At 41.4% G+C, this 17,929-nt stretch overlaps 1 protein-coding gene across 4 annotated transcripts in view; it reads left to right on the top strand.

Annotated features, from left to right (window-relative positions):
- tbxas1 (thromboxane A synthase 1 (platelet)) overlaps positions 1–17,929 on the top strand; it is a 232,902-nt gene that overhangs the window by 31,466 nt on the left and 183,507 nt on the right. For 3 of the 4 annotated variants that reach the window (XM_072552486.1, XM_072552484.1, XM_072552485.1), the window contains exon 3: positions 9,348–9,441. The exons of the other annotated variant lie outside the window; for it this stretch is intronic. In XM_072552486.1, the coding sequence (XP_072408587.1) occupies positions 9,348–9,441 (94 nt within the window). The remainder of the gene's footprint in view (positions 1–9,347; positions 9,442–17,929) is intronic. 4 annotated transcript variants of the gene reach the window in all.

Raw genomic sequence — 17,929 nt, 5'->3', positions numbered from 1 at the left:
GCTCCCTTTATGGTGACAGCTACGAGTTGAAACATTGGTCCTGACATTATTCATTGGCAAATTCTAAAGCTTTCCCTATTTTATTTCCCTATTCTGAATCAACCCTTTGGAAATAAGTGAGTGCCTCTCTTTGCAGTCCTCCTGTTAGTGACTATACTAAAGTAACGTGCTCTCGTTGGCCAGTTTAACAGACTTGGATATACTTCATGCAGCTAGGCAGTGATTGTATATTTTGTGACTGCTTTGAGATCAAATGAAACAGAACATCTGGTGCAACAGAGGCATCCGCACGAATGCACATGGCTATTCAGAATGAATTCTGCACTTATGAAGTGAGGGCTCCAGGCTGCATGTATGGATGTGGCAATCGATGATTCGAGTTTAGCATCAAAAAAATAATAGCAAAGAAAGTGGATAATCCAAAGTAGCAATAATTGTCACAGAAACTAGGATAAGTCAGGAAGAATGATCATTCAGGAAATGACTCAGTACCTTGAATTCTGATCAGTCTCTCTCAGACTATTTATAAACATCTGGTGCATGCAAAGTAGTATGATCCATATATTCCATTTGACTGAGAAGAGGATATTATTGAAAAGGAAAGATTGCATAGACATAGAAACATGGAACAAATGAACAGAAATAAGCCAATCAGCCCTTCAAGTCTGCTGTGCCATTCAATATGAGCATGGCTGATCATCCAATCAGTGCTCTGTCACTATTTTCTCCCTAAAGACATCATGTGGATATCCTTCCTTGCATGATATTAGTCACTTAGGTTAATACCAAGAAGAAGGACTGATAGTAGTGAAGCTACCAGGGCATCTCAGATGGCTGTGGAGAATATGACCACTCACCATAAAACTATGCTAGTATCCAACATTATATCAAATGGCTGAGAAACAGCTTTGCGAACTCCAGCATAACGTCCAGTCTTCATAAGCTCACATTCAAATTATTGGCAGATTGTTTAGTCATAGAGAAAATCACAAGGAGATACAACTTGTGGCTAATTGAGAGCCACGTGAATGATTGCAGCTTTTAGCAGATAGCTTCTGGTTCATCGTTGGACTTGCCCTTCTTTTTGCCCCAGCAAATTCAACACAATGGTAGATATTGAGACTTAAATCATACATATAGGAGCAAATTACTGCAGATGCTGGAATCTGTATTGAAAACAAAAAGTGCCAGAGATCACAGTGGGTCAGGCAGCACCCACGGAGAGACCAAGCTAACATTTCGAGACACGATGACTCTTTAGAGCTGACTTGAAGTGTGTTTTGGGGGAAACAACATTTTGGCAATAATTGGGATGGATGGGTAGAGTGTTGAACACAGTTTCTCCCCCAGCATTCCCTCCCCCACTCACTCGCATAAATGCCATCCCCTCCACACTTCACGTTTGCTCATCTAGACTTGAAACATTAGCTTGCTTTCTCCGTGGGTGCTGCCTGACCCACTGTGATCTCCAGCATTTTTTGTTTACTGTAAATAATACATGTATTGGTTTTCCTCAGTTTTCACACTGAGGGCCTACAGCAATTATTTGGATTGCATTTTTTTAAAACGGGTTCATAGTGCATGAAAAAGAAAGTCCCACAGAAGAGGGTGTTAATTAACTTGATACTGCTTACTTTCATACTGTTGTTCCAGCAGCCCTATGTAAAAGAGATAAAAATAGGCTAATCCTCAACTCTATGGAAAAAATGTTGTGCTGATTGGTCTTCTACCATGCAACAGACAGCTGCTGGTTGAAAGTTATGAAAGGACCTCGAATCCAGCTCGGCCTGTGTGAGCAGGTACTGGTTGCCAAATGACAAACATGGACAAAAATGATTGCAAGATTTGACATCTCAGAATTCTTTATGAAGCATGCATGATAAAAAACAGGTGATTTAGAATTAATATTTCATCAACCTTTGTTTGACTACCAAAACCTGACAGGTTACCAGGTGTCTGCAATTACTGCTTGCGAGAAAATTGTCCTCAAATTTTGAGTTCACATGATGAACTTTAACATGAGGAGGAAGGGAACGCAAAACTCTGCACTCAGATTTTGAATACATATTAGATTAACTTTCAAAAAAACAGCGACATCTGGAATACCAACTAGCTTTAATCAGTGATCAAATATTCCGCTCTCCATGCCATCTGTTCCTAGCATCACTCTGACCCTTGACCCACTATAACTTAGTGGCATAGTCTTGTAGCCTGGCTAACCCTACATGAATTTTGTTAGGCAGAAACATTTTCTCATTTGTAGCTGTGTGCAGAGGCGTCCTTTAAATATAGTAAAGATCAGAATGTTTTAAGCAAACTTAAAAAGTGACTGGTGCTTTACATCAGGCCAAGTAGCACAGTGGTTATATTTCTGGACTAGTACACTAGAGGCTTACACAAGTATCTGTATCGAGAGATGTAGCTTAAGTCCCTCCACAGAGCCTGATGAATTTAAACCATGTTAATCAAATAAGTATGGAGTAAGAAACTAGTATTCGTAATCATGCTCATGAAATCATTATGATGTTCTGAAAGACGTATCTGATTCTTTTTAATGGCTTTTTGGTGCAAGATATCTGGTGTTCATGTCTACCCTTTTGTGGCTCCCGACCCAGTGCAATATTGATGACTCATACACGTTCCTGCAATATTCTGGCAAGGCACTGAGTTGCACTAGTCGGCACAGCAGCTTAGTGGTTAGCACTACAGCACCAGGTACCCAGGTTTGATTCCACCTTTGAGCAACTGTCTGTGTGCAGTTTGCACGTCCTCCCTGTGTCTGCGTGGGTTTCCAGTGGGTGCTTTGGTATCTTTCCACAGTCCCAAGATATGCAGGTTAGGTGCATTAGCCATGGTAAACTGCCTTTAGTGTTCAGGGATTTGCAGGCTAGGTGGATTACCCATGGGAAATGCAGGGCTAGAGGATAGGGTGAGGGGTGGAACGCACTTCAGAGGGTCAGTGTGGAGTTGATAGGCCAAATGGCCTGCTTCCATGCTGTAGGGATGCTATGATAAAGTTAAACAAATTAGACTTGATGAACAGAGCTTTGATCCAGATGCTGGACACGGCAAAGGCATTTCCTTGGTCAGTTGATCTTGCAAAGCCCTTATTTTGCTAACATCTGTATTTCACTAACATTGGGAGAACTGTCCAAATCAATACCTTGCATCAATGTCCTGTCTTAACACCAGGACAGATTCACTATGGGTGGTAGAATATTGGTATACTGTCAGAAGGGAACCGCCTGGAAAATCTCAACTTTGACTATAGATCCCATGGAGTGTCATGGCATCAGGTTAAAAAGGGTAAGGATGTTTGGTGATTATTTCTCTCCTTCAGCTACTGAGTCAGTACTTCTCCATTTTGAACGCAAGTTGAAAGGAACAGCTACCCAACATTTGGGAAATGCGTCTTGTCTAGAAACTTAAAAAACAATAGAAATTCAACCTGGTCGATTATGGACACATTGGGCTGTTACCAAAATGATCTAACATGTCATTGTGAGTGCTATCAAGTAGCATTTACTCAATCATCTGAGCTCCAAGGCAATTCTATCCTGAAGACTTTTTGCAGTGTCCTAGGTCCATCCATCTTCAGCTGCTTCCTAAAGCTTTTTTGCTCAGTCTTAAAGTCAGCAATTGGAATGTTTGCTTATGATTGCATAGGGTTCAATTCTATTCAGTTCCCCTGATAATGAAGGAAGCATTGCCTGAATAGAGCAAGACCTGAATAACTTGCAGGCTTGAGCTGATAAGGAGCAAGCAACATTCGTGCCACTCGAGTGCCAGAAAGTGGCTGTCATATATTGACCTTATGGTAATACAGTAGCTTTACCAGAATGATACCCAAGCTTTAGGGTTAAATTACGAAAACAAAATTAACCAAACTATTGCTTTGCTTTGGAGGTTATGGAGTGATTTGGTTAAAATGTTCACGATGCTATAAAAACATAGAGTTAAAAAGAATTCCGTTGATTAGTGAGCCTAGGAATAGATAGCACTGTTGTAAAAAATTAGACCCACCTTTCAGAAATGAAATCAGAAAGTGCTGCAACATGATAATATTGGTAGAAACTGGGAAGACTCAACCACAAATGATTATTGGTGCAATTTTAAGTCTGTGGTAGGTTTCCATCATCTAAAGATATTATGGGGAAAATTGGGTATATGGAGTTAAGGTTCATATCAGTCATAATCTTACTGAATCGTACAATGGCCTTATGGGGATAAATGATCTACTCCTATGTTTCAAACCACACAAATAGGTCTAACCTTAACTTTCAATATCACTGGATCCCTTGCCATCGATATCCTGGAATTACTGTTGAACAGAAATTAGACTTGTTAGACAAAAAGGCAGTGGCTTTGTGCTGATCAGAGGTTTATCCGGACTCCCAAAGCCTTTCCACCATTTACAGGGCACAGGTCAGAAATGCCTGTACTATTACCTGGATGGTTCAGCTCCAACAAGACTCAAGAAATTCAACACCATCCTATTCAAAGCAATCTACTTGATTAGCACTGCATTCACCACTTTAGTCATTTAATCCTTATACCCCTGGCACTCAGTGGCAACAGTGTATGTACCCATGTGTAAGGTGTACTCCAAGTCTCTATGACAGAGCTTTTCAATCTTTCAAATCATGACCTCTACTACCTAGCAGCACGAGAACCGCACAGACATGGAAATGTCACCACCTACAGTTTGCCTCCATCCCACCATTCTGCATTGGATACATGACTGTCATTGCATTAAAATGTTGGAGCCGTGTCTTTAATAATACTTGGGTTGTAACTACATGTGCTGCAGTGGTTCAAGAAGGTGGCTCAGCATCACCACCTTGAGGGTGATAAATGCTGACCTTGCCATTGATGTCCATGTTCAATGAACAATTAAAATAAACAAATGACTTACTATTAATGTTTTCCCAAATGTAGGATGTCCTAGTTACTTTACACCTGATGAAATTTGAAGAGTCATTGCTTCTGTAATGTAAGAAACTGCAGCGGCCATTTTACCCACCAGTAAGAACCCACAAACAACAATGTGATGTAGCTTGAGAACTCATTGATCAGTCAGGGCACTAGGGAGAACATGGTTGAACGAGTGGACCAGTGTTTCTTGAAGAACTGATTATTAGTGAGCTGGTTATCAGTTAGTCGGTGTGTTTGATGGCAGTTTTAATGATTCCACGTAATATTTTACTGATGATGGATGGGTGTTTCCTTTCTTTCTGGTGGTGGAAAATTAACAAAGACTTATGCACCTGTTGTTCTTCACTGTGTCCGACACCTGCACACACAACATGGATGCTGGGGAAAAATAAGTAATACCGCAGTTAGGTGGTAGTGTGAGGTAAAAGGGGAAAAAAATATAACCAGGAGATTTAGGGGACTGATTCCGTGAAAAGTAACGTTTCACCAGGAAATTTAGAATCTCCTCAGTTTAGGGCACTGACTCTGTGCTGGCTGGGTCACAGTCAGTGTGTTCCTGTTGATACTCTGTGTTTTGGAGGAGGAGAGTTTCTTTTTCTCCCCTCTCCCCTTTTCCAGAAAAAAAGAATAAAAATGAGTCAGTTGGGACAGGCTTAGTTTTTTTTATTGTAAGTAGGAATTACCTGGTTTCTTTTCCACACAACTGATTAGTTGCCAGTGCCACAGCAGTACTGGAAGGCCGCATTCAGCTCTGCTGCAGGTTTTCAACAGTCCATTGTGGATTTTGTCAAGATCCATAGTCATCATTGTGCCTAGTGCTTTCAGGCATTTCTCAATGTAATCCAGACTAAACCATTGGCAGGACTAGAGTATTGTCGAGAGTGTGTTACTGGAAAAGCACAGCAGGTCAGGCAGCATCCGAGGAGCAGGAGAATCGCTGTATGGTCCGGCCTGAAACATCAGGAATGGGCTCATTCCTGATGAAGGTCTCTGGCCCAAAATGTCGATTCTCCTACTCTTTGGATGCTCCCTGACCTGCTGTGCTTTTCCAGCAACACGCTCTTGACTCTGATTTCCAGCATCTGCAGACCTCACTTTCTCCTAGGGTTAGAGTATTGTCCATTTTGTCTTTTTTGACTGAAGAGGGTTTCTCCCTCTCAGAAATCTAAGGTACTGCCTTTACCTTACAAACATTTGTGTTTCTACAGTAAGTAAGGACATGGATTTCTTTAGGAGCTGGTCATACGCTTAGAACATCCCAGTGTACATCACTTACTTTGCTCTTTGGATAAATACAGAAACTAGCTTTGTGGCAGTGCACCCATGAGACCTATATTGCAGATGCCTTTACTTCCTGATCCTTTAATATCTCTGGGATGGGAAGGGTATTGGGTGGATAGAGCATGTCCATGAACATACCTGTAACACTTGGTTAGGTTTATCAGGTTTCCTTGTTGAAGTTTTACTTCTTTGCTCCATTGCTCTTAACAGTGGTTATAATGTGTGTGTTGACCAGTCAAGCTTCTCTTCCATGCCACTAATTAACCACTGTTGCTTTCCCATCTGCTTAGTTTCTAATTGATTCCATTTAATGGTTTATTTTTCGCATAGATTCTTCTGTCGCTCCTAAACGAAGCTTAAAACCTTTCATGTTATGTTCCATTATATGTAGAATGCTCTGATTGCCATGCACCACCACAGTTGCCTTATATAATGCACAGAATTTCACAACATGGATCGTGCCGCTTGGCATGTGCTAGTGTTCCTGCTTCAAATAGCTGTTATCCCAATTCACTTCTCAGTTTAAACTAATAGATAATATTTTCTGCTGCATCCACTATCTATGTCAAATGAGCAAATATTAATCATCATAATATTTTTGTGCCCAGTGGGCACTTTGCCAGAATTCTCAAGTGTTTGAAGTCGAATCTTCAGGAGTTTTGAAATTCAGTTTATTTGGGTGTCTATTTATATTTTTGCTAGATTTGTTCTGAAGAAGTAAGATAACATTTATTAGCATCCTTCTATCATTGGGATATTCAAAAACGTTCCATTGTGATGCCCTGTCCTCCTCCCAAAGTACGTTGTCTCATTGGCATTCCTATCTAAAGGATGATCCAATAGAGTCACAGAGATGTACAGCATTGAAGTAGACCCTTTGGTTCAACTCGTCCATGCTGACCTGATATCCCAACCAATTCTAGTCCCATTTGCAAGCACTTGGCCTATATCCCTCTAAACCCTTCCTATTCATATACCCATCCAGATGCCTTTTAATAGTTGTAATTGTATCAGCCTCCACCACTTCCTCTGGCAGCTCATATATGCACCACCCTCTGTGTGAATAAGTTGCCTCTTAGGTCCCTTTTAAATCATTCCCCTCTCTTCTTAAATCTATGGCGGCTTGTTCTGGACTCCCCCACCCTAGGAAACATACATTGTCTAGATTAGATTATCCTACAGTGTGGAAACAGGCCCTTCGGTCCAACATGCCCACACCGATCCACCAAAGAGTAACTCACCCAGACCCATTCCCCTACCCTATGTTTACCCCTGACTAATGTACCTAACACTTTGGCCAGTTTAGCATGGCCAATTCACCTGACCTGCACATCTTTGGATTCCGGTAGGAAACCGGAGCACTCAGAGGAATCCGCCTCTGACACAGGGAGAATGTGCAAACTCCACACACAGTTGCTCAAGGCTGGAATCAAACACTTGTCCCTGGTGCTGTGAGGCAGCAGTGCTAACCATTGAGTCACCATGCTATCCTGTCTATTTACCCTATCCATGGCCCTCCTGATTTTATAAACCTACACTCCAAGGTCTCTATGGTCAGCAACACTCTCCAGGATCGTACTACTAAGTGTATAATTCCTGTCCTGATTTGCCTTTCCAAAATACAGCACTGCATATTTATCTAAATTAAACTCCATCTGCCGCTCCTTGGCCCATTGGCCCATCTGATCAATATCCCACTGTAATCTGAGGTAACCTTTTTTGCTGTCCACTACACCTCCAATTTTGGTGTCAACTGCAAACTTATTAACTGAACTTAGTATGTTCATATCCAAATCATTTATATAAATGATGATAAATGGTGGACCCAGTACTGATCCTTCTGGCAAATTATTGGTCACAGGTCTCCAATCTGAAAGCAACCCTCCACCACTGCCCTCTGTCTTCTACCTTCAAGTCAATTCTGTATCCAAATGGCTAGTTCTCCCTATATTCCATGTGATGTAACCTTGCTAACCAGTCTACCAAGGAACCTTGTTGAATGCCTTACTGAAGTCCCTATGGATCACGTCCACCGCTCTTCCCTCATCAATGTTCTTTGTTACTTCTTCAAAAAACTTGATCAAGTGCGTGAGACATAATTTCCTGTGCACAAAGCCATGTTGACTATCCCTAATCAGTCCTTGCCTTCCAAATATTTGAAAGTCCTGTCCCTCAGGATTGCTTCCAACAACTTACCCAACACTGATGTCAGGCTCACTGGTTGATAGTTCCCTTGTTTTTCTTTGCCACTATTTTAGCAAGGTGGTACCAGATTAGCCAACCTTCAGTCTTCCGGCACCTCACCCGTGACTATTGATCCACATATCTCAGCAAGGGGCCCAGCAATAGCTTCCCCAGCTTCCCATAGAGTTCTAGGATAACACCTGATCAGGTCCTGGGGGGTTTATTCTCCTTTGTGTTTTAAGATGTCCTCCTCTTTAATATGGACATTTTTCAAGATGCCACTATCTATATCCCTATTTTCGATATCTTCCACATCCTTTTTCACAATAAATACTGATACAAAATACTTGTTTAGTATTTCCCTTATCACCTGCAGTTCCATATATAGGCTGTCTTGCTGATATTTGAGGAGCCCTGTTCTCTCCCTAGTTACCCTTTTGTCCTTAATGATTTTATAAAATCCGTTGCGATTCTCCTTAACCCTATTTGCCAAAGCTATCTCATGTCCTCTTTTTGCCCTACTGTTTTCCCTCTCAAAGATATTCCTACTGCCTTTATACTCTAAGGAATCACTCGATCTTTGCTGTATCCTTCCTTCTTTTTCTTGGCCAAATCCTTAATTTCTCCAGGCATCCAGCATTTCCTACACCTACTATCCTTGCCTGTCACACGAACAGGAACATACTGTCTCTGGACTCTCATTTTTGAAGGCTTTCCATTTTCTGCCATCCCTTTACCTGCAAACATCTACCTCCAATCAACTTTTGAATGTCCTTGTCTAATACTGCCAAAATTGACCTTCCTGTAAATTAAAACTTTACCTTTTATTGTGGTAGTGGAGGAACCCTTTAGAACTGTAGCTCAGCAGCAATTGTTTTTGAGAGAAGGTGGAAACATTCACCAGAATAATATTGTTACTTCCTTTAGTGTTCTTATGTTCCTCACAGGTACTCGGTGGCACCTTATTCTCAGTTGGAAAGGGTTGGAATCAAGCACCCAAAGCCACTTCCTTTTGTAGGAAACCTGTTTCTTTTCCAAAAGGTAAGATCCTTAGAGAATCTTTACATGGAAGAACATTTGTGTTTGGGGAGAAAAATAAAACTTGAATAGAGCTGAACAGGATGGAATCTTGAATTGTGTATAAGGTAATAATGGAAAGAGAACGTTGATCTGGTATTTTATGTCAAGTTCAACCACAACTGTACGAAAAAAGTATTATATGAAGGTGACATAGCTTCAAACTGATAAAGGACAATTTCAGGAAACAACTAACACAACAAGTGATTATTACGTGCAATGGACTATTGTAGGCAAAAGGCTTTAGAATTATTAGATGCTTTTACCATGTTTCTATGGAGAGATTATGGTTGATGGTATCCCTCATCACATCATGATGTCATAGCTCAGATTGTCTTTCTGTCGTTTTGTATACCAACATTCTTACAATTGAAAATCTTACTTAGTTTCCTAATAACTTAGAAGTTAGTCAATGTTGATGATATTTGGTTGTCCATATTTCAACAAAGTCAAATTCAGGACAGATGCAGTCAAAGTAAAGGAACAAGATGGATTAGTGGTTAGCACTGCTGCCTCCCAGTGCCAAGTATCCGGGTTCAATTCCAGCCTCGGCGACTATTTGTGTGGAGTGTGCACATTCTTACCATGTCTGTGTAAGTTTCTTCTGGGTGCTGTGGTTTCCACCCATATGTCCAAAGATGTACAAGTTAGGTGGATTGGCCATGTTAAAGCAGTGTCCGGGGATGTGCAGGCCAAGTGAATAGCCATGGGAAATATGGGGTTATGGGGATAGGATAGAGGGGTTGGTCTGGATAGGATGCTGTTCAGAGCACTGATATGGACTTGATGGGCTGAATGGCCGACTTCCACACTTATGGGAATTCTGTGATTCTATGATAAGGATCAAATGCAGCATAAGGAAGGTTCCCCTCTGGTTTAGATGGACAAATTATCAAGAGCCAGGGAATGCAGTCTCAGAATAAGGGCAAAGCTTTATGACTGAGATGAGAAGAAATTTTTTTGCTTAGAGGGTCTTTGGATTTCTCTACCTCAGCAGGCTGACAGTTCAGTCATTGAAAATGTTCCAAACTGATATGATTTCAGGATAGTAATGGCATCAAGGAATAAGAGAATAGTTTGAGAAAATGGAGTTAATATAAAATTTCAGGGAAGGCATGAGGGGCTGAATGGCCTCCTGCTGATTCTATATTCTCATAAATATAAGGTAAAAGTGAGAAGACATAACTCAGAAATGGCAATTATGTGAGGCCATGATTTGACATGTAAAACTGTAGACTATAGGAGGAAAAGGAGACTGATAGATGTGAGGAATTCCATAATTTAAATATCTGTAGAAGAATGATTGTAAAAAAAAAATTGTGCCGTCTTGATGTTACTAAGGCGAGGACCTAGAAAAGAGATGTATGCGCAGTCGGGCAGCATGCTTGTGGTTTGGATTGAGTTTTGAAGTTAGATTACTCATGGTGCTAGACCACCGAGGTAACAAGATATGACAACTGATCTACAGTATTCCCCAGGCTTTGACAGACCAGAAAAACTCATTTGGCATTACTGGAAGCTGAGATTTTTAAATGCTCATTTCCAGATGACAGTTCATTTCACTGCATGTTTTCCCGAGAGACTCCTCACAGTGAATCAGTGTTTTCCAGCCAGTCCTGGTTGTTTTTAATTTGTTACTGAGGCAACAGGTAATTGTTCTCAAAAGGAACCTAATCAATAATCACACATGAATTCCAGAACCGCTTAACCCCCTCCACCACCTCCCCCGCCTCCCCCCACCGTTACCTAGGCATTTAACAAGCCTGAGGCAGTTGTTTGAATTCAGTGGGTGAAAGGAGTAGTAACCACACTCCCGATATCTGAGGAGAAATATCACTTTGATTTAATTCTGATGTCAAGACATTTTTGAATGTCCCCAAGCATTTTCCATTTATTTATTGCCTTCCTTTGTTAAGAATCAGTTGTGGATAATGGAGCCAAGGACTCCCAGTTCCTATACACTCTTCAATCATTTTTATTTTAAGAGATAAAGGAAGTACATTATGTTAAAAACACTCCCTGGTTTTAGAGAAGAATGCAAGAAATATTTGACTGTTTCAGTAAGCTTTCTGAGCTTCTTTTCCTGCTAGGCTACATTGTGATGTTAGTGATGAAAACTGACCTGGACTGAGTCCCTTGGAAGTGTCTTCAGATCAGGCTAGAATCGGTTCAAAGTTGCAAGATATATGTTGCAGCTTTCTTTTGGTCCCTGAGTCCGAGTTGGCAGTGCGTTTTGAAGGCTGTCTGGTTGCGTGGACTTGAGGTCTCCAAGCTTTGCAGTGGAGCCGGTCAAGGCCACAATGGTAGTGGTGCAAGTCTGACTGGCAGGGAACAAGCTGAAAAATGTGTTGCTGGAAAAGCACAGCAGGTCAGGCAGCATCCAAGGAGCAGAAGAATCGACGTTTCAGGCATAAGCCCTTCTTCAGGAAAGCTCTGATCTCCAGCATCTGCAGTCCTCACTTTCTCCTGGCAGGGAAAAAGGTTTGATTTCACTAGAACTTTGTAAAGCATAAGACGTCAATGCTTTCAGTGGGAGAACAAAATTTTTTAAAATGTTTGTGCTGAATTTTCATCTGCATGGTGAAAATGGGAGGCAGTGACTTGCTGCCATATTGCTGCTGGCATTGTGATCACAAGTATATTCTAATGGGCACCTGGAGCCAACCCTTCAGACTCTCCAGCTGGCTCTGATTGGCATGTCAATGCTGATCCAGTCAGGTGACATTGTGGAAGTTCTGACAAACATTTAAGTGATAGTTTAGCTGAAGGGAACGTGTAGTGTACCTTTTTGTGTAGGGCCAGGAGCAGCCCTGGATTATCCACCTCCTCCTCCCCCACCTTAATTTTGACCTATTTGCCATAATTCCGATGGGTGAGCAACTTGGTCAGTTTAAGTGGTCAGATTAATTCAGACTTGTTTGACTCCAGCTGTGGCTCCTTCAGGACTTATCCAACATGGGATGGAGCGGCAGGGGTGTGTGGTGGCAGGAGGCAAATGGATGGTGGAATGGTGTGATCTCAGTTTCGAGGGGAGGCCTGCAGTGATGCTATGGAGCTAGGAGCACTGCTATTTTAAGTATGCTTTGAATAGTTGTTTTGTTATTTTATACCTGCTACTAAAAGGTTTATCATTTTGGAGGTTTCCAGTGGACCCCTTTTGACTTATCAGTCCAAAGAGTAAACTCTAGCATCCCCTCCAAATACATAAATGGTCAGGACATGCACAAGCTTTTGGCTCCTCGTTAGTGTATAGGAGAGGTCCATTGCTTATATGAAGTAGCTTACAGGATATCTATATATATCGTTACCTGTCTCAATATGAATGTTGGATATATTTCTGCCACCGTTAAGGCATGAGATATAGCTTCTGGAAACTGCTATGCCCCCACAAACACTGTTCTATGCTCCCTCAAAATCATAGAACGGTTCAAATATACCTCTTCTGCATTCTAGCAGAGCAATGATTCAGCTACATGAATGGGACATGGGAGCAGTGATAAAAATGTTGTGCAAGCATATTGCAGGAAAATCATAAAATCTTTCTCTTCTTACAATACCTAATTTCCCAACATTATATCAGATTCCAGGGTTCAGATTTCCTGTTCTCCTTAAAATAGGTTTTGCATCATACTGCAGCTTCTTTTCTATCTGTCCATGGCTTGCCGATATATAAAGTAAATATAGAGCAATGATGGTTGGGGGAAAATAAATGACTTTGATTTGTAAACTGGTGCATTTGCCATAAGCAACAGTAAATAACTATTTAAAGCATACAATTTATCTTCCTTCCCTTGAAGCCTGATAAGAACATGGGGAGTTCAACCCACCAAGTTGATTCCACCTTTCTGTTAGATCTTGTAGTTTAAGTCAATTTATTGGCCTTCAATCCATGTCTCTTAATATTCTTGTCGAACAAAATTCCAAAACTGAGGTTGATGGATTTTTGAGTTGACTCTCCCAGCATCAATAATTTGTATGGAAATAATGTTCCAGATTTCCACTACATTTTCCATGACCAAGTGTTTCCTGACTTCACCTGAAATGGAAAACCTCTAATTTTAATGTGATTTCCTATTTTTACGGATATTCCTATCAAAAGAAATCGTTTGCTTTTTATCTATTGTATTGAGTATTCGAATCACCTTAGAGCCTTCAATTATATTACTCCCCAATCACCTGTGTTTTAAGAAATGCAAAACTGATTTTAACCAAGAGATAATTCCGGTGAATTGCACTTTCAGGTTCTTCCAATCCTTCTGAAGTCTTGTGCCAAGATTAAATGCTCAGTTGGTGTATACTTGTATGGCTGCATCATACAGACCATATATTTTGAGGTTTGATCCCTTGCCAGACTGAATTAGTTGCTCTCAGCCAGGTCACAGGCACTGCAAGCAAGATAGTTAGTCTCCAGGCTATGGGGTTAATGCATGGTGAGAGAGTGAAGGAGGGGTAAAGTGGAAGAGGATGGATAATGGGTGGTGGAATTGACTATGTGTAGATGTCAGGTCAGACCATGTACCCTGCTTGTTAGGTTGAATTATTTATTGACCCACTTTGCTGCTCAGTCTGGTAAGACAGTTAGATTGAAACCAAATAAATCCATCCCTAGCAATAAGTCAGAGCTTCTGGGATAAGCAAGGTAAAAACAGTGGCTTTGGAATGCACAATGAGGTAGGGTGAGTGGGTGTGGGCCTGCGTTAATGCTGTGTACGTGAACATGGTGCTGGGCATACTCAATAAAACTTGCTGAGTCTCATGAGACCTGGCCCCTGGGCAGACAGTACAGCAGGAGCCTCTTTCCTGGGAAGACAGTGCCAAAGGGCTGTCTCTCTGGGCAGATAGGATATAGGCAGGACTCTGGAGAAAGTGAGGACTGTAGATGCTGGAGAATCAGAGTCGATAAGGGTGGTGCTGGAAAAACACAGCAGCACAGGCAGTGTCTGAGGCACAGGAGAGTTGATGTTTCGGGTATAAGCTCTTCTTGGAGTTGTCAGTGTTGATGCACATTGTGTAGCAATCGGTGTACAACTACATTTCAACCTTATCATAGACTCGCTACAGTGTGGAAACAGGCCATTAGACCCAACAAGTCCACACCGATCCTCCAAAGAGTATCCTACCCAGACACATTCCCCAACCCTATCACTCTACATTTCCCTGACTAATGCATCTAGCCTACACATCACTCAATTATATGGGCAATTTAACATGCCCAGTTCACCTGACCTGTGCATTTTTGGATTGTGGGAGGAAACCCATGCTGACACAGGGATAATATGCAAACTCCACACTGACAGTTGCCAAGGCTGGAATTGAACCTGGGTCCCTGGCAACAATGCTGGCCACTGAGCCACCGTGCTGCTCTATGATGGAGGGAAGGTCATTGCTGAAGCAGATGAAAATGGCTGGGCCTGGGACACGATCCTGCAGAGATGTCCTAGGTCTGAGATCAACATCAACAACCATATTCCTTTGTGCCAGATATTGATTCTATCCGAGGGAGATTTTTCTACCGGATTCTCGTTTTCCTAGGAGTCCTTGGTGCCTTAGTCAATCAAATACTGCCTTAACGTCAAAGGTAGTTACTCCATATTACTCCACATATGTCCATATTTGGGTCAAGCCCAAACTGAGGATCAATGAGCAGATTGTTCTCAGAAATGCCATTTAATAGCACTAACCATTACTCTCCATATCACTGCCACTGATTGAGAGTAAACCGATGGGGTAGTAATTGTGTTGGATAGGTTAATCCTGCTTTTTGTGGAGGGGAACTACCTGGATAATTTTCCACATTGCCAAGTAGAAGCCAGTGTTGTAGCTCTACTGAAGCAGCTTTGCTGTGATGGGAGCCTAGTCCTGGAACTCAAGTTGTGAATACTACTGCTGGAATCTTGAGTGTGCCTATTATCTTTGTAGCATCTAGTGCCTTTGGCCGATTCTTGATACCAGTGGGTGAGTTGAATTGACTGAAGGCAGGCACTTGCCACATTTTAGCATCCTTTTGAAGTTTCCAATGTATCGTTCTCTTGGCACTTTTGACTGAGAGTTGTTACAAATGCTTCATGTGCTGAGCTCTTCCACCAATTAGGGTGAATATGTTTGTGGTGCCTCCCCCTCTCATTAATTGTTTAAAGGTTCACCAACTTTCACAACTGGATGTGGCAGGACTGCAGAACTTCAGTCGCTTAGTTCTAATATCTATTGTATACAAGTTTTATATTGCAAACATTTTCATGTTTCAGCTTCCAACAAGTTGATGTCTCATTATTAAGTATGTGTGGTGCTGCTCCTGCCATGCCCCTCTGCACTCTGCATTAAACTAGGGTTAATCCCTTGGCTTGGTGGTAATGATAGAGTTGGTGATATCATTAGGAATAGATATTTATACTTAAGGAATATGAGGAACTGGAATGTGGAACTGTCTTGACTTTGTGGATTGATAAGGTTTGACAGATGTTTTGAAGAGACATGTGATACCTGAGAATTGTTCAGCAGTCGTGTTGGCTGCGACTCTCATCCAAATTATCGAAAAATTAACTAACTTTCTAAAGGAGGCAAGCAAAGTTTTTGAGAGAGGTGAGGTTTATTGCTTTAATTACAGGACAAACTTGGTTTCCCTACATGAAGAAGGTTGCTTGGGAACGCTCTTCTCTTACAGGCAATTTCAGTGTATCAGTGGAAAGAAGCGATCTCCGAAACTTCTAGTATGCAAGACTCTCTCTTTCTGTCCTGAAAAAGGAAGAAGAAATCTTACAGCACTGCAAGCTGCGCAGGTCACACAGCGAAGTATTTTTAGGAGCCTGAGAAAGTAACCAAATATCAATATCTCTGACTACCTCATAAATCTTAAAAGCTGAACTGCTACTTCTACTCAAAGGTCTAACTGACTATCCATCTAAATTGAAGTTTAGTCTGAAGATGTTCCATTGCTTGAAGCTGGTCAGTATCTCAATCTCATCAACAGGAAAACATGGGAGATCATCCCATTTTGTGTTGGGGCCCTTGGCTGACAATTTTGATATTTTTCCTTTTTGCCTTTTAGTTAAAAAAATAATTTCCCTGTGGAGCTGTGTTGTTGTGTATCAATGTATTTGCGGTTAAGAGGGCATGCATTAATTTCAAATTATAGAATGGTTGTTAACCAGGTTTGCCACTTATTCAATAATGTTTTATTTTTAGTAAATAAGCAATTAAGTTTATTAAAGATGTATGGTGAAAAGCCTCCTTTATTCTGGATAGTTAAAGAATTTTGTCCTTTTTTGATTGAGTCAATACATTTACACTAATGGGCAACGGAGTCATCCTGAAGAAGGGGCTCATGCCCGAAATATAGATTCTCCTGCTCCTTGGTTGCTACCTGACCTACTGCGCTTTTCCAGCAACACATTTTCAGAATGGACTCAGCCTGTCAAGAATTGTAACAATATACCAGACCATGAGGTTACAGATTGTGGTTGATGATAATTCTATTGGTGGCCTAGAGCATCGTGGATGCCCAGTTTCAAATGGCTAGATCTGTTTGAACACCATCCCATTTATCACAACAGTATTGCCACACAACACACAGAGGGTGTCCTCAACGTGAAGACCGATTTTTAACAAATTTTTTTTGGTTTTTTTTGTCTCCAAGAACTGTTTGGTTGCTTTTACTCCTACCAGTACTGTCACAGACAGATGTATCATGAACAGGTAGATTTTTTTCCCTCATGTTGGTTCCCTCACTGACCTTGGATCCAGTCTAGCAAGCTTTAGGACTTAACCATCCAGTCAGTAGTGATAGAACATTACAGCGCAGTAAGGTCCTTCTGCCCTTGATGTTGTGCCGACCTGTGAAACCAATCTGAAGCCCTTCTAACCTATACTATTCCATTTTCACCCATATGTTTATCCAATGACCATTTAAATGCCCTTAAAGTTGGTGAGTCTACTACTGTTGCAGGCAGGGCCCTACTAACTGTGAGTAAAGAAACTACCTCTGACATCTGTCCTTCAGTTTAAAGCTATGTCCCCTCATGCTACCCAACAGTATTGGAGAAAAAAGGCTCTCACTGTCCACCCTATCTAATCCTCTGATTATCTTATATGTCTCAATCAAGTCACCTCTCAACCTTCCTCTCACTAACGAAAACAGTCTCAAGTCCCTCAGCCTTTCCTCATAAGACCTACCCTCCATACCAGGCAACATCCTAGTAAATCTCCTCTGAACCTTTTCCACAGCTTTCACATCCTTCCTATAATGCGGTGACCAGAACTGTATGTAATACTCCAAGTGCGGCCGTGCCAGAGTTTTGTATAGCTGCAGCATGACCTCATGCCTCAGAAACTCAATCCCGCTACCAATAAAAGCTAACACACCATATGCCTTCTTAACAACCCTATCAGTCTGGGTGGCAACTTTCAGGGATCTATGTACATGGATACCGAGATCTCTCTGTTCATCTACACTGCT

This window comes from Chiloscyllium punctatum, chromosome 32 (assembly GCF_047496795.1).
Source record: "Chiloscyllium punctatum isolate Juve2018m chromosome 32, sChiPun1.3, whole genome shotgun sequence".
NCBI lineage: Eukaryota > Metazoa > Chordata > Chondrichthyes > Orectolobiformes > Hemiscylliidae > Chiloscyllium > Chiloscyllium punctatum.
This window is presented reverse-complemented; position numbering and strand designations above follow the sequence as displayed.